The 18576-nt window shown below is 39.6% G+C and overlaps 1 protein-coding gene across 1 annotated transcript in view; it reads right to left on the bottom strand.

Annotated features, from left to right (window-relative positions):
• The window catches only part of Csmd1 (CUB and Sushi multiple domains 1), a 1422978-nt gene that overhangs the window by 679366 nt on the left and 725036 nt on the right, over nucleotides 1–18576 (bottom strand). Inside the window, exon 4 of the mRNA XM_005366231.2 lies at nucleotides 10253–10447. Within this exon, the coding sequence (XP_005366288.1) occupies nucleotides 10253–10447 (195 nt within the window). The remainder of the gene's footprint in view (nucleotides 1–10252; nucleotides 10448–18576) is intronic.

The following is an 18576-nucleotide window of genomic DNA, read 5'->3' as shown; positions in this document are numbered from 1 at the left end:
AAAAAAAAAAGACAAGCCTGTTACACACTTTCTTCTCTGTGTCATACACACTCCCCTTCCTTGGTTACTATGGTAGTGTGAGTAAAAATGAAGGGTAGCCAGAATGTAGGACTCAGAAGGTGGCTATATTTCTCTGTTTTTGACTTCTCCAGCCCTGGCATCAGTAGGCCACCTTCCTCTGTTTCCAATCTTCCAGCCTAAGGCACAGACCATCCAAGTCTCATTCCCATTAATCCCACTATTATAACTGAATGACCCCTAGGTATATATTTGGGACAATCAGTATATTTTCCTTGCTTGCCACTTATTTACAACAGTGAATTTTTTGTTTGTTTATTTGTTTTTATTTTTTTTGAGACAGGGTTTCTCTTCTTTGTAGCCTTGAAACCTGTCTTGGAACTCACTCTGTAGACTAGGCTAGCCTCTAACTCACGGAAATATGTCTGCCTCTGCCTCCCAAGTGCTGGGAATAAAGGCGTGTGTCACCACTGCCTGGCTACAACTATGAATTTTAAAATCCCTGGGGTCCCATATCACCTTTTGACCTCACCTTCTCACCCTCTCACAAGCCGACAAATTTCCTTTTGCCCATCTTCTTAATTCTAGAAAATTTAGCTAAGGACTCTACAAACAAAGTCAGTGATAAATGGAGATTCCATGCGTTTGTAACTTCTGAGAAAGGCCACCCATTGTCAGAGTAGAAGCTTATATTATCTTTGAATGGCACATGTTGAAGCTCCATCAAGGGATTCTGTGTAGGCTGTGTACTACCAACCTGTAGGGAGGCATGTCCGGCCCAGTGACTGACCCTGTCTTTTCCAGATCACTTCCATCTTCCCTCCACAGATCCACAGTCCTGGATATCCCACCACCAGAATCCAGTAGCCGTCTTCCTTTGGGTATGCAGACAGTTCTAAGTGTGTCACTGTTATTTCTGGAATATTTTAACTACTGGCTCACTTCTGCATTTTCCAGATCCTGCATCCAAGAGATTTATCTCAATGCTTATTCCAGTGTTAACCCAAGTGATCTTTTGAAGAGTGAGACCCCCTGTTTCACTCATTTGCCTTTAATTTCTTGGTCCCAGCTGGTTCATTCACTCATGTCATCACCTCCCCCTTCCCTTTCTACAAAAGGCAATGGCTCTCCACAGCTTCTGTTTACCATGTCCCATGTTTCCAGTTCCCCGTCTCCATTCACTCAAGTGTCTGAACTGGGATGAGTTATTGACCCCTGGGTCCCACTGTGCTCTGACCCTGGCACTGATGCTCTTTCTGCCTTCAGTGCATTTGGATCACTCACTGTATTTCCTCCACGATGTTGTCATCCGGACCAACACTGGAAGATACTTCAAAATCAGGTCTGAAAGAAAGCCCTGCTACTACCATGTCCTTACAAAGGTTGGGGAGGAGCTGGACAGATAAGAATCCTGTGAATACGCATTAATTAAATTGTATGGAGAGAGATCACTCACTGCAATGTCCAGAGCAGGATTTGTCCATGGAACCTGGGATGTTTGTGATGTACGAACCCCACAAAGGGGGATGGGTACTCAAGACGTTCTGAGACTGGAGTCCACTGTCACCTGTGATCTCTCTTCTCACTTGTCAGTGACTATAAGACCGCAAGCAGGCAAGTGTGGAATAGGAGCATGCCATGAGCCTAGTCCTTCCTGGAGGACAGAGAAAGCATCTATCCAGTTTAACTGATTTGGGACCTGAGGGTCTCCAAGGAAATTGCCCATTCAAGTCACATTAACTAACACTGGGTGATATTGAATTTTAAGGGTAAAGTTCATGCTATTAAATATCCCCCATTACTGCTGTCATGGTGAATGTAATCTGTTTGAGCATGATTTTTTTCTGTGATCAGACACATGGGGCTCCACGGCTTGAGACTTAGCATGGTCTGTATCTAGAAAAAAAATGAAAAATACAATAAGGAAATGCATAAAGCTGAAAATAATGACAATGAACGTTTTTTAATTATCATCTAAGCATGTTGTAAGATTGTATTCTCTCTGTGGTGCTCCTCTGAATTTGCAGATGCACCTGGAGTTCAGAGATTGGGTTAAAGCATCATTCTTCGGCAGCTATCCACCCTGATTTTGAGACAACTTATCCCACTGGTAGGGTGTTCCCTCACGGAGATCTTTCGGCCACCATTCCCCAAGTCCTGGGATTACAATGCTACACTACCTGCCTTATTGTGTGGAGTATGGAAGGAGATTCATCTTCTCACGCTTTATTGAACCCTTTCCTTAGCCCCACTAAACAATATTCCATGAAATAGAATGAGTAGTATGCTTAGACCTATCCTGCAACAGATCCAATATTTCGCCCACAGAGACAAGGGTGAGTCCGATTTAATATTGAGAGATGTTCCCGTTCTTCTTTCCATACATTTTTCTACTTTCAGTAAGAATGATACTGGCATATATTGTCCACTATGCAAAAGCACATAAAATAAAACTGCCAAAGGACAATTTTTAGACACACAAAGTAACAGAGCTTAACAAATGAGAAATAGGTGTGTCTGGCAGGCAGAGAGAATGACTAGGAGGATAAATCTAGGAGAAGAGGAAGAAGTGAGAAAAGGAAAAGAGTAGGGTGACAGGGGCCAGCCACTCACCTCTCAGCTAGCTATGGAGTAAGATGGAAATAAAGATTTAAAAGCCCATAGGCAAAAAATAGTTAAATAGAACAGGTTGATTTAAGTTAGAAAAGCTGGCTAGAAACAAGCCAAGTTAAGTAAGAATAAGTCTCTGTGTATTTATTTGGCAGGCCCCCAAAGAGAAAAATACCCACCTACAGGCATGCATTATCTAGCATCTTTGATTAAGTTACCTTGATAATATTTCTGGCCTTTATTTAATGATATTTTTCTCTCTGAGAAAGAAAAGCTTCTAAGAGTTTATACTGTCCTTAAATGGATAGAGTAAGTCACCTCTGCAAAATACCAAAACATCTGCCCTAATATGTACTCCCTAAAACTTTCTAGCAGTGACATCATGTTTTGGGCACATTTATGTACATATTTATCTTAAATACACATGTTTAGACAAACAGAAATGATGCTAGACCTTCACTGAATAAGCAGAGCATTCCTACCAATGATCTATTTTGGTGGCTTACAGATCGTGCTTCTAAACAAGCAGACAAACAACCACCTAATGAAATTTCCTTCTTTTAATTATGCCAGAGAATGTGAGTGTAGAAGAAAACTAGAAAAACTAGGAAGTCAGAACTGGCCTTAGCCTCATCGGTTTTTGAGTTTTAGACACAATGCTGACACATCAGACATTGGATTCATCATTACAAATTCTACAGCATGAACATGAGCCTTGACTGTCCTTGCTGACTGAGAGTGTTCTCTGGCTCAGAAATAGAATAAGCCTTCTCCCCCAAAGGGGTCACCTCTAAGAAATGCCTATATGTCTCTTTCAATCTCTATGTCTGAATCTATTCTATTGGTTTAATTACTCTGGAATATTCTGACTTATATACAATGCTTACATTTGTAATCTTCATAAAGACTTTTTTTATTTTCCTTTTTGACTAACCCATAATTATCAAAAAAAGTTTTTAAGTCAGTTGTGATGGCTCAAACCAGAAATTTGGAAACAGGAGTGGGTATTACTATGAGTTCAAAACCAGTCCGAGTCATTTAGAGAGATTCTGTCTTAATAAATCAACTAATCAATCAATCAAAATTGGTGTCATGTCAGAAATATGAGGATGAATCAATTTATTCTAAGAAATAAACAAATATAAAACAATGCATTAAAAGAGTCATGGACAGAAAGTGTATGACCATTTCAATAGGTGAAAAGTCTTTGACAAACTTCAACATCCTGCATGATAAAATCCATAAACTAGGAACAGAGAGATTATACTTCTATATCACACACACACACACACACACACACACACACACACACACACATTTATATCTGCATCACAGTGAAAGAGAAAATTGGAACACATTGTCTCCCAAACCAATGAGAGAATGAGCCCAACTTCATGCAATATTTGTGCTCATTGTGCTCATTATAGTACTTAAGTATTAGTTTGATCAGGAAGGAATAGAAAGAAAAGAAATACAAACAGCAAACAAAAAAGTGAAATTAGTCTTTTTTTCAGATTATATATCTTCCTATTCTTAAAATGTCCTAAAGTCTACCCTGAAAATTCTTAAACACCGTAACTACCCTGGCAAAGTAGCATATTACAAAATCAGCCCATGAATATGGCAATAAAAAGTACTTGAAAATAATGTCAGGAAAACAGCACCCTTAAAGATGAACCACAGATAAGCAAATAAACAAGTCAGTGAATAGAGAAATAAATAAATCATAGGCATGAACTTAGCTAGTAGCATGAAAGCATAATGCATCAAATAAAAAATTAGAAGACACTAGAAGATACAAAAAGCCTTCCCCTTCCATGGATAGGGTAATACCAATATTTTAAAATTAATGTATTATTGAGAGTGTTTTATATATTAAATGGGATCATAAACAAACCTGTAATGACTTTCCTCGTGGGAATATTTGAAAGCATCTTAATAGCCACATCACATAATAGTCAGAGTAATTCTAAATAAAAGAACAATGCTGGAGGTACTGCAAGGCCTGGTTTAGATTATTCTTCAGGGTGATAGTGATCAGAATGACTCAGAGATGATGGAATGGAATAGAGGGCCCAGAAGTGAGCCCACAGAGACACAGCCATAATTTTCTCCAAAGTCATCAAATTTCCTAGAAAGGAGGGATAGTCTTTTTAGCAAGTGGCATTGGGAAAACTACACACTCACAAGTAGAAAACAGGAACTAGGTTTTGTTTGTTGTGTTAAAAAATAAATTCATAGTGGCTTGAATGTCTTAGTATGATTTTGAAGTTACTAGAGGAAATCATAGGGATAACATGTTAAGGTCCAGGGATAAATAGTGGCTTTCTGGATAGGACTGTCATGGTCCAGAAAATACTAACAAGAACCGCATTTTGGATTGTGTAAAATTAAAACACCCAAAAACAAATAAGAAAGAACAACAAAGAAAAGACACAGCAACAATTTACAGTGAGGCTAAAATCTATAGACTCAGAGACCTGGTAAATCTATGAATGACACATATAGCATACTGAGAGGGTGCAACAATCAGGAAACCAGAGAGAGCCAAGAAGACAACTAAGAAACATGCTTCTTCAAATGGAAAACAAATGGCCAGAGGATATACCAAGTCATACTCAACAACTTTTGTTATCAGGCATATGCACATCTGGGATCCAACTGGTCAAGATGTGGGAAAGGAACGCTGCATGGCTGTGCCATCATAGACCAAGTCCTTCCTTCCCAGTGATGGAGCATTCTGACATTGAGCCTAAAGTTAACTAAAAGACGAAGTCAGAAAACCGAAACAGATAAATCCAACACAACACCTTCTAGAAACTATACTAAGATTCCATCTAATCGTAGTTAACATGACTGTCAGAGTAAAAGGATAAAAATAATCCCAGCAGATGTCAGTGTGTGGAAACATGGGAGGAGTCCTCAATAATACTGGTAAGAATATTGAGTCCTAAAGAATTAAATATGGAGGTATTCCCAGGAATAAGATTGGGAATATGGAGGTATTCCCAGGAAAATGTCTAAGACTTTCACATTGTCTTATGTCTAGCTTTTGGCAAAACTAGTTTCAAAGTAGACACTGCTCTCTGGGCCTCTTTCCCTCAAATAGGCTTCAGTAGTCTCTCTGCAGATAAGGAAGAACCCCCATCATGAAACCTCTTCTTTATCTTCCTATCAGTTTTTCTTTTCTTCTTTTCTTTTCTTTTCTTTTCCTTTTCCTCCCTCCCTCCCTCCATCCCTCCATCCCTCTTTCTTCCTTTCTTTCTTTCTTTCTTTCTTTCTTTCTTTCTTTCTTTCTTTCTTTCTGAGACAGGGTTTCTCTGTGTAACAGCTTTAGCTGTCCTGGAATTAGCTCTGTAGACCAGGCTGGTCTTGAACTCACAGAGATTTGCCTGCCTCTACCTCTGGAGTGCTGGGACTAAAGGTGTGCACCACAACCAACTGGCTTCTTATCAGTTTTTATAATTAAGTTACATCTCTATATGGAACCAACTGTGCACCATTAATTCAAAGCATCAGAACTTTACATACAAAAAGGACACATGCAGAAGGTTCAACATGGTGGCTCACACTTGTAATCCCAGGATACTGAGATAGGGATTGATCACTACTAGTTAAAGACCAGCCTGTGCTATGGAGTAAGAACATGTGTCAAAAAAAAGAAAGAGAAACAAAAGCTCTTAAGTTAATCAAGATAAAAGCCCTTAAGTTAATCAAGATACTGACTCTGAGCTTCTCAAAGTAGTAGTCACTGTCATAGGTATCCCTGAGAATTTGAAATGTAGTTATCATATCTTGTATAGAGATATGTGTTCATCGTAAAATATATACTAGGTTTCGAAATTAAAATGAAGAACACAAAATATCCCATTAGTCATTAATACTGACTGTGCCACCCAGTGATAAATTCTTGGATGTTTTAGAATAATAGAATCTGTTATTCAAATGAATTTCATTTGTTTCTTTGGCAAAAGAACTCGGTCCAGTGTTGGGTCTCTCCTCCGTGTAAAGGCAGTGAATGGTCAGTGGACAGGACACTCCACACACGGAGGCAGCTGCCTGCATCCTGAGCAATGTTGATGTGAGTTCCTCTGAGTCCACTGCCAAAGACTTGTGATCTCTGTGCCTCTAACACAGCCTGATACCAGCTGTTGTCAGTCCTTTTGATAAGCCACATCAGCCATGCTCGCCAGGGACATGACATGGCAAATATCTCTGCCTAATTTTGGAGACTATTAAGAGAAAGTTCATCAGTCTATGTATTATCTATCTATCTATCTATCTATCTATCTATCTATCTATCTATCTATCATCTATCTTTCTAACAATCATCTATCTATCATTGATCTATTATCTATTCATCTATCTACCTATCTATTATCTATCATCTATCTATACATCTATCATCTATCTACTATATATCTACCTACTTACCTATCTATCATCTATCTATCAATTATTTATAGATGTATATAAGTGTTTTTTCAATAGCATCTTTTTTTTTGTTTTGTTTTTGAGACAGGGTTTTTCTGTAGCTCTGGAGTCTGTCCTAAAACTCATTTCATAGACCAGGCTGGCCTTGAACTCATAAAGATCTATCTGCCTAACTATGCTTCCCAAGTGCTGGGATTAAAGATGTGCTCCACCACCACCCAGCTTCCAATAGCATCTTAAAAGGTGCATTTGTTTTTATTTTTTGAGGGACAGTCATCAAAGTCAGACTATGGAAGAGAGGAGATGGGTTAAAACTTGAGAAATGTGATAAAGTTGGAAAATGGCTCCTAGGGCAGAACCCTGGGCTCATGTTCTGAAGAGCTGCTCCTTCCAAGCTGCTGTGATTCCCTCTTTATCATGTGCCGACCCCACAAAGTTATGACTACAGATGTTACTGTGATGAGCATCCCATAACTGTATATGGCACACATACTTAGGTGCTACTGTGTCAGTTCCACCCTTGTGCTGGAAAGGGAAAATAAGATTTTATCACGCTGGCCAGAAGTCATGTGACCCAATACTCTGGTGTTACTGGTAGTGAGACTGCCAGGAAGTAGTCTCCAACAATTGCTGGAACTAAATAACCAGAACTTTTGGGAATCAGAAAAGATACTCATTTCATTTTTAAAAGTCAGCTCACCCACACTGCTGAGATTTTTGTGTGCGTGTGTGTGTGTGAGCTTCTGGAGATGCTACAGCCACACATTCATCAGCATTAGACCATTGACTTTTTCTTTATTATTGAGTTATCTCAGTCAATAAAAAGTGGCATGTCTCTCAAATTATTTTATTTTATAAACTTTGAAACTTTGAATTTTTACCAGGTCATGAATTAGAAAAGGAAAATTATGAATATAACTGCATTAACCTCTCACAGTGAAGAATGTGTTTTCCTTGGCATAGTTAGGACCTAATAAAACTTGATTAAAGAACAATAAAGATTTATTGAAAGGTTATTATACCGACTTTGACTGTATAAAATATATAGCTGCAAAACTGTAAAGACCTTTATCTTAAGAAAAGGGCCTTTTATCTTTTATCTTATATTGAAAAAAAAGATGCATAAAGAGAATATGAGAAAAAATGTATAAGGAGAGGAGAAAAATTACAATGGGTTAAACAAGTTTTCATGCAGAAAGAAAACAAGGATATTCTAACTCTTGATTTTCAAGGCTGAGATTATGTCCTGGAGGTTACAGACTGATACAGGAGTAGTCTTTAGTCATTAATTTACAACACAAAATAAATAAAATAGGCACTTCAACTTTGTTTTTATATTCATTGAGAAAAGGTGATACAGTGGGGGTGAGATGGAAGGCAGAAAAAAAACAGTTTTGGGGAAATAGTGAAGCGTGAGGTCTACAGGGTGCAGAAAATGACTCAATGAGCAATTGAGTAACCTCCAGGTTATCCTATGACAGGCAACCACAGTTGGAAGGAAGGAGAAAAAAGAAGGGCACTTGGGGACATCCCAACAGTACTGTCTTTCAAAGGAGTTGATCACTGTCTTTCAAATGGGTCAATTATTCAAAAGAATTGTGGAAAAGCCGGGGGGAAAGGAATCCAGGCTTTGGACAATGAGGACACTTCCATTGTGACAACAGAAAAACAGAGCTAAGGACTTACAGCAAGAGCATTAAGCAGGGTATGATTATCTCTAGGAACACTCAGAGAAAATGAGCAATTGGGGAAGATTGATAGAGACATGGGAGAGAAAACAGAGTTTTTCCAGGAATAAGAAAAATAATATGTTAAACGTGCTAAGCCCCGGTTAGTGTTTCTGAACTTTTACCTGAGCCTAAATCCTTTCCTACCTGGCCCCTTCTGATTCCACCCTGTGACATGGATCTAATGTCACCCCTTGTGTTGGAGATTCAGTGAGGATGAAGTCCTCTGACATAGTATCTGACCATTCCTAGTTACAGAGCTGGGGATCTATCATCACAAAATCGTTAGCATCACAGAGAGCTCACCAAACACCAACACCGGACAGCAGAAGATCCAGGCAAGAAGACACATTAAAATAGATGTGTGTTGATATAGTGCTTGGCAGACTAGCACATATTTAAAGTCAAATTGGGTTAATTAAACTTTTGTTTTGTTATTTTCTTATTTATCTTTGAGACAGTAGTCTCTTATAGTCCAATCTGATGTCAAACTCCCTATGTAGCAGATGATGACTATGAACTCCTGATACTCCTGTCTCAGTCTTCCAAGTGCCAAGATCACCAGGAAGTCACCATATCCAGTAATCTTCTCTTGTATTATTTGATACATGAGTGGTAACAGCTCCACTGGCTGGTGGGTATGAGATTCACACCATAGGGATTGTTTAGTTGCTTTTCTGACATCTCATTAAAAATGCAGTGAGTATTTGCCTGGCCTTTTGTTTCTACACCAGCAAGGAGAATCTCTTTTAAGAACCCAGAACCCAAGATTTGATACACACATCCTCCACAACAATAGTAGTAAAATAATCCTACCACAGAGGCCGAACATTCCGGAAACTGGGAAAAGGCACCCACCCTGAACGGACTCAGGGACATAGTCCATTCCACCATGGTTACCTCATTCCAAGTGCTGGAGTGTTGGAAGAGTTTTTAGAGGGTGATATGGAATTGTCTAATTATCTTTAATTTGTTTTAATGTAGAAGGGTTAAACAAGGAAACATGAAATCTAATTTTTAAATAGCAAGGAACCATGGTTCACACCTGAAATTATAGCCCTCAGGAAGCTGAGGCAGTGGGAGCACCAGGAATGTGAGGCTACAGAGGGAAAAACAATAAAGAGAAAGATGGAAGAATAAGGAGACTATACATTTATAGCCTATCAGGATGCTGTGGCAAAGGGGACTCCATGAACAGAAATGTGTAATTCCTGTGACAGCGATAGGAGACCTAATGGGTATTTGAGGTCCAACAGCAGGTCTAACTTGCTGATACAGCTAGGGTCCTAGCAAGTTTTCCTCCATGCTGTGTCTTACTTCCTTGGAAAGCAGGGTTCATGAAGGGCCACCCTTTCTAATACTGCCCTTTTTTAAGTGGGTGAAAAGTTACCAATGTGAGCTACAAAGTCATTTGCTAGCTAGGTTCAGGCTTTCCTTCCCAGGCGCACAGGAGGCAAACCTACCTCTGCAGAAAGGAGCTGGGAAGTCCCAGGAAGCACCATTCCCAGGGCTGACAATGCAAGTCAGAATGGCGTGACCTTCCAAGATGTAACCAGAGAGACAGCTGTATCTGATCTTGTCACCGATGTTAAACCTTGTTCCGTGGAGGACTCCTTTCAATATTTCCCCAGGGTTTCCACACGTGTGGCTAGGTAAGACTGTGGGAAGGAGAAAAAGAGGTTAAAGAAAATGTTCTATGGAGATACATTTATTTCATAAAATAAGCATTACATTTGAACTATTAAAATCAGAAAATCTCTGCAGTAGAAAAATAATTCAGCATGCTTAAGAGCTAAGAAGAGAATGTGTTTGGGGTTTAGAATATCTGCCCTGACACATTTTTATAATGGTGTTTGAAAAGTGCAAATAAATGCTTTTGGTTAAAAGATGAAACTATAGTTGTACTAACATACTGTCTTACAGAAAAGAGCTAGATTATTTTAGTAATAATAAAATTTCACAGTATATAGGAAGAGCCAACAAGTTGCAGAAATAATGTCACAGCTGGGGCACGGATGCATGCCTTTGTGGATTTTACCTCAGACCTCATTATTACTAACCTGCCCTATATGAAACATTAATTGATATACAACCTATGTTTACCTTTAGACCCTGGCAGAAGTACCCTGTCCCATACATATCATTAATATCCAATCTGTGTGCACTCCCAGGCTTCAGCATCAGCACCATAACTGATACATACCACTCAATAGTATTGGATGCATGTTCGTCCTCAGACCTTAGCATCAGCACCAACCACACCTGCTGCACACCAGTAACCAGTATTGAATGCATGTTTATCCTCAGACCTTAGCATCAGTGCCATGTCTGTTATATACCATTAACAGTATCAAATGCATATTTGTTTTCAGACCTCGGCAGTCGTACCACTCCTGATGCACAGCACTAGTTGGTACCCAATCCACGTTTCCCCAATAAGATTTGTGCTAAAGGATAAGTAAATGAATTTCTCTTGAGCCATCAGCTTGAGAAATCATGATGCTGAGCTCTAGGGTCTGTTTACCAAGCATTCACAGCAGCCTTTTCTCCATTTGCGTTGCTAAGCTAAGTCCTATAATGATCTGCAGTTCAAAGTTGGGCTTCTGATTCTGTTTGTTCTGGAACTTTCTTGTCACCTTCAAAGATCCTCATCTCGTCTACCTCCATAGGGGACTCTCAGTGTGATGAGATCCCTAGTCAAAGGACACAATTTGGGACGGAATTGATCCATCACTCAGCTGTAAGGATGAAAGACAAATGTGTTCGTATTTCTGCTCGAAACTCAGCATCCTACCAGAAAGTCAGTGATGTCTATGAAATTGCCAAGTTGTCCAAGAAACGTACTATTTTATAAAATATTTTCAAATAAAAACCAATTTCCAAAGGAATAAGTTATTTTCTGAGTGTTTGTTTCATACTTGTGTGTGTGTGTGTATGTGTGTGTGTGTGTGTGTGTAGGAAGAGGGTTCTTAGAAATTTTATAGGCATGTCTATGTATTATTACATGATTTAAGTAACACATTAATTATGCCATCCAGAAATATTTAGAGAGCAAGTTTGAGTTTATAGGTGGTTAGTATTACCTTCATGAAAATGAAGTCACTACTTACAAATACTGTAGTGTACATTTAATTAAGCAGTTTCCATAAAATGTTTAGAAGTTTAGATAAAATAGATCAGTAAGTTAGTTGTCCATTTTGCCATTCTTCACAGAAAGGGTATTATTAGTTGACTTCTCTTATGTTTTTAGAGCCAAGAAGTATTGGAAGAAAATATATAACCTCAGTGATTGCAGAACTATAAATCAAAACCATAATGTGATATCACCTTATTGAGGTCAAAGGACTCCTTTGAGAAGAGAAGAATAATCCCTATAGGGAGGAGGCATAGGAATGAACACGCTTCTGTTTGCTTGTTTGTTCATTTGTTTGTTGAGACAGAGTTTCTTTGTGTAACCCTGGATGTCTTGGAACTCACTCTGTAGACCAGGCTGGCCTCGAATTCAGAGATCCTCCTGCCTGTCTCCCAAGTGCTGGAATTAAAGGTGTGTGTCACCACCACCTGGAAAAAATGAACACTTTTATCTCCTATGGGTATGGATGTGAATGAATAAAACCATTGTAGTAAAAACCACGAAAAAAAATATAAAAGTCTAGAATCACCAGGGAATTCAGCAGTGGCATCACTGGACACAGAGGATAACGTAAGGAGAAGGAGACAACATGTCAGGGATCTCCTCCACTCCCCCCTACTGCAATGGTATTCACAGCTTCCAAGATACAGAAGCAGTCCAGGTGTGCTCCACCCAATGAGTGGGTAAAAAAATGAGGGTTTGGCTGGTGAGAAGGATTACCAGGGGAAAGCACTTGTCCCATAAGCTTAAGGAGCCAAGTCATACCCCTGGGGCACAAATGGAGGCAGAAGTAGAGAACAGACTTCAGGAAGGTATCCTCTGACCTCCACGTGTGTGCTTGATGCGTGCTTCTTTCAGTGAAGAAAGAAAATGTGGTGCATATACTCTGGCCATCAAATTAACACTATTTTGTCTTTCGTTCCCACTCAGTACTCCTGAATCTGGAAGAGTCAGATCATGTGAAACCAGCTGGGCACAGAGACACAAGTTGGAGTATGAGGTTTACTGCTAAGATAATTATTGTTTCATTAGCTCCTAATAGAACTTCTTACAAGAAGTCACATATTCATTTACTCATCGACTATGTCCAGATGAATTGTTTCCCCAAAGACACGTGTTATAAAATGTGAATATATTAATATTGCTGACCTACTCAGGAGAACTACAACTGGCATCGCTGGCCTAAGCAGACAACCAACAGATGCACTCTGGAGTTGAATGCAGTCTGTTCAACGCCTGCATAGGTAATACTGTGGAAACAGTTTTTTAACCAGGTGTGGTGTCGCACTCCATTAATCCCAGCAATCAGGGGACAGAGGCAAGGGGATCTCTGTGAGTTCGAGGCCAGCCTCGAACTGGTCTACAAAGTAAGTTCCAACATAGCCAGGGCTGAGAGATACCTTGTCTCAAAAACAAAACAGAACAAAACAAACAATGGTTTTTCAAATGCACTTTGATATAGATACTTTTGTTGTCTATTGCACAAAAAAAGTTGATGTATCACAATTCTTCACTGAAGAAAGGAGAGAGAAGATTTGGGAATGTGCACATACTTCACAAGTTCAAAGGTCTCATATACATATATACTTACACACATGTATATACATATAGGTGCATATAATATACATATATTTGTATATGTATTATATATAACATATCACACACATATATATAAATAATATATGTAATACACACGAATACATATATATATATAATGTATGTAGGTGGGGTTGAGGGCTGGGGTCGAGGATATAGGGGTGGTGTGTGTGAAACCATTGCTGCCTGTGGATCCAGGGAGTTGGTGTGGGTAAGCTGAACACCATTCGCACATGTGGAGTCTGATTGTTATGCATGAAGATTGGCAAGCGCTACTTCTCCCGCTCTGGAGCCCCTTCAACACCACCCTCTTTGTTCCTGTTGATGGGGGTCACCTTCACCTTAACACCTTGAAACTTGATTATAGCAGAATTCAAAAACCGCACATCAAGCACCATGTTTGTGAGGCAGGACACTGTTTCAAAGGACAGGGAGTGTGGGAGATGAAAGTGGCTTCGGGTCTCCTCTGTAATTCTTAGTCGCTCTTTATTCAGTGAGAATGACTCATCAGGGCTTGTTTTGCAGAGAAGGTGTGAAGACTGGGGTGGATATTTCAGACTCCAAGTATCTGTTCCTTCTGACCTAATTATGAGCGTGATTGTAAGCAGCCGAGAGTAGTTCTGCTAGGTGTAAATTGATTGACAAGGGGAGAAAGACTTATGGTGTCTCTGTATGATGTGTCTAGAATAAAGAAAGGACCTTGGCAGGCTCTTGCTTAGTATACAGTAGCTCAGATAAACGACAAGTCCAACAACGGGCAGAACACGGAGTACATGTTCCCAGTCTGTAATAACACAGAGTACAATTCTCAATCTGTAATAATGCAGAGAACATGTTCTCAGTCTGAGGACCACATACCTCACTGGCTTTGTGAAAACACACACACACACACAAAGGTTTTAAGCAAATATTGGAATGCTGGAAAGATGGCTCAGTGGTTAAGAGCACTTGCTGCTCTTGCAGAGGACCTGAGTGGGATCTTAGCATTCACATAGAGGCTCACAAACATCTGTTACTAGAGTTTCTGGGGGATTTGACACTCTGTTTTAGGCTCCATGAGCATCAGATATGCATGTGATATAGTCATACATACAAACAAAACACTTATGCACATAAATTAAAAATAAAAATTAATTGGATAGAATATCATATTTGAAATACCGAATCCACTGACAATACATAACTTTAAATTGATTCGTTCCAATACTACACACACACACACACACACACACACACACACACACATACACACCTAGGCATCAAAGTATTAAAATGAATTAAATAATTTTACAGTATTATAACTAGAATGATTGAAATCTAACTCTTCTATAAGTAGCACACATTTATACATTTGGGACTTAGTGTTTGAGAATACTTATTTTCAGCTAACGTTTTATTTTTGAGTACTTAATTTTAAGCATTTCCTTATTTATTAACTTATTGTCTGTGCCCGCTTGTCTGTGAGCCATGTGCTAGCAGAGCCAAGAAGGGCAGAAGAGGGGATTGTATCTCCTGGAACAGGAATAACAGGTGGTTGTGAGCTACATTGTGGGCGCTGGGAACTGAACCCAGGCCTTCTGGAAAGATCACTCAAGGCTCTCAACACTGAGTCATCTCTCCAGTGCTAGGATGCTTTTAGGTTTCTCAAGTTTTAGGAGAAGTAATGTCACCAATCAAAAAGAAGATCTAACAGAAAATTTATTTCTGGTTACAAACAACAAAAATGAAAAATTCATATTATTATGCCATTGCCAAGCTCATAAAAGTTGTGGATTGTGAAAAATAGATTAATGATAACTAATCTGTGCAAATATCCAAGGCTCAGATGAAGAAGAGTCGCCAATACAGAGAAATCTCAGGTCTGAAGAAAACAAAATTAAAATCAGCTATATTCAACCTAATTATTATTTCTGCCAGTTGGCTTAAACTATTCTTTTGGACACTTTCCCTGACGTTGGGGAAAAGCCTTCTCACATCTCCTGCAGGGACAAGTGCACAGTAACCCTTTAGCAAACTCTTACTGAGTTTACTGACCTCTTTATTTAATCTTCTTCAATCCTTGCTTGGCTAAAGCAACCCCTGGCCCATAGGGAGCCTAAGAAGCGAGTCTTCCAGCATGAGAATTCTGCACAGAGCAGGCATTAGGTCATATGAAAGGATCTCCTTAAACATTAAGGCTTAAAGGCAGTGTAAACTGCAGGCAAACTTTTAGCTCCCAGGGCAGGGTTCCATCAGACATCGGGGTAGTTACCACCTAGGGCTGGGAACACGGGTTGTCACTCTAATTATGCTGTGGAATTTCTCTCGGCAAGGCTTCAGATTTGGCAAGGACATATGGTCACAACTCAGTGACTTAATTGGCTAGCACATCAAACCTTTAACCCAACTGTTTAAGAGATTAAATGGATGTCATATTAAATCCCTGCCCAAAAGAAAAGTGAACGTATGATGGTAAATGAAAACCCACCGTTAATATTCATTAATGAAGGAGACACAAGGCTAGCAAGTAGCATTTGAAATTCTTTAAGGAATGATTATCCTGAAACTGGGTGCATCAGGATTCGTGCAGATATTCCTTACACCTTGCCTCCCTGATAGTCTCCTCTTCGCTTAAGCCAATTAAATAAATAAGTAAATAGACAATCTGCAAATACCCACACAGGATAGGGCAAAGAGTTGTGTGCCTATGGGCAGTTGGTAAGGGAAAGTTCCTCACCCCTTTCTTTTGACCCTTTCCAAAAGATAAGTGGAATCTGATTATGTGGCCTTTAGGAGTACCAGAAGCCAGGTCTGCAGATTCCGAGACCTGGAATCTGTTCTTTTATGGCAAGGAAAGGGGAGATGTTAACAGGGTGGAATTATGACAACAGTGTTGAGGTTCCTGAAGTGTGCGTTCTCAATTTTTTCACCCCAGAATCTCTCTCCAGCTAAGGGAGGGGGCTGTAAGCTAAGTAGCGGCACCATGGATGGTCCTGAGAGCCCCTGAGACCTAAGTGGAAGCCATGGAGATGCGCACATCGAGATAGAAGGTGAAGTTTGGTCAAATCAGAATAAAAATGTAAACCTTGAGTGGGCTGAATAGCTGTGGCCAGCGCTGATGGCCAGCCAATCAGCACAGGATATTGCAGGCATCAGAGTTGACACTCACTTGTGATGTGGGACAATGGTCCAGGTCTGATACAAAGAAAAGTCCACCATAACTTTATGTGATTCTGTCAGAGGCTAGCAGGGTTCACTGGCTGGCATGCTGCTCTGGATATTCCAATAATTCTTAATTGTTAATAATTATTCAGGTGGTAAGAAAATAAAAAATAGAAGGAAGTCATAACAGAATGGCCTTTAAAATGGAATATAGTTATTAAAAAAACTAAGAAATTATTTTTAAAAATGTGTATTTTTCATTATCAATGCATATTTATTTTCTGTATACTAACTGATAATACTTGTAACACACTATGCACTCTATACTGTTTTATGAGATAAATCTTCATGCATATATATGCATATTATATAGATAGATAGGTATTTAGTATTATTATAATGAGCAGCTTACTGAGAAAATGTTGTCACAGAGAGGTTCTCTGAAGTTTTATTGTCACACAGAAGTATGGGTTGCAGGTAGATGCAGAGAATATTTGCCAGAACTACGCTGGAATGCCTTTCTTATTGATGACTACAAGCTATTGAATCTACAGTGCCGTCCATAGCTTCTTCTGACAACAAGATTATATAGATTCGAAATAACTGCCACACTTTCTCATGTAGACATGAGGTCAAAATTAAAGCACAGCATTTTATAATTTTGCCACCAGCTTTCCAGGTAAATGTGTTTAATGGGGCATGAACACAGCGGAGAGACTGAGCAGTGGCAGCTCTGAAAGCAGCAGACAGACCAGGAAGAAAGTGATCAGAAATTTGTATTTCAGGATAGTTTTCTGCAGTGGTTGGAAACTTTCCTAAGAATCTGAAGATAAAGAGCACATACACCTTTCTCTCTCTCTCTCTCTCTCTCTCTCTCTCTCTCTCTCTCTCACACACACACACACACACACACACACACACACACATACACACATACACACACACACACACTACAAACTGTCTTGAAAGAGGCATTGCTCTAGTTTATACTAGAAAGCCATGCATGAAAGCTTGGTCTATGGCACTGTCTGAGGTGGTGGAACCTTTGGGTGGACCCCAGGAAAAGAAAACTGAGTTATTGGGGAGAAGTCTTGATTCAGGAGCTATTGGGCAGCAGACCTCTCCTCTCTGTCAGCTTCTAGAGGATGAACAAGTTTCCCCACAACACACAGTCACACCATGAAATTCTTCCTTCCTGCTGACTCAAAGTCACAGGCTTTGGTAACTACGGACAGACACTTCTACAACTATCAGCCAAAATAGCCCTTTCCTCTTCATAGATTTCGTCTCCGGCATGTCACATAAGAGTGACACAAAGCTGACTAACAGACCGGAAGCACACTTGCTGGTTTACATGATGGGAAAATGTTACCATGGACTGTTTATGCTAGCCGATTCTCACATGAACATCTCTTCTGAGCAAAGGCACTGGCTCTCTGGGTATCATGAAACTGAAGCTAGGCGCAGCTTTGCTGTCCCTATCACAAATGCCAAAGAAATTAATCTAGGTTAAAGTTATGGTAAAACCCCCACAAATACAGAGGTGTGAAGAACTAAACCATATGGAAAAAATTTATCATTATGCCCTGACCTCCATCCTGCCTTAGAAACAGGAGCTGTAAGGTCTTTACTGTTCCAAATACGCAGTGACACAGTTGCATCCAAAACCAGATTAAGAATAATTGGGGAATGATACAAAATACCTAGCAGTCATCCAAATAAATTTCCAACAGTTTCTGCTAAAAGCTGCAAACGGACAAAGAATAAAATACATAATGACATACACACACACACACACACACACACATACATACACACATACACACAAAACCCAGAATGGCAAAGAATCCAAAGGCAAACTCACACTAGAGCGGAGGGTGACAGGGTAAAGACACAACAGTCTTAAAGTTACAACAG

The sequence above is a fragment of the Microtus ochrogaster genome, unplaced genomic scaffold, assembly GCF_000317375.1.
Source record: "Microtus ochrogaster isolate Prairie Vole_2 unplaced genomic scaffold, MicOch1.0 UNK7, whole genome shotgun sequence".
Taxonomy (NCBI): Eukaryota; Metazoa; Chordata; class Mammalia; order Rodentia; family Cricetidae; genus Microtus; species Microtus ochrogaster.
The sequence above is the reverse complement of the archived record's forward strand: the minus strand, read 5'-3'. Positions and strand labels throughout refer to the sequence as shown.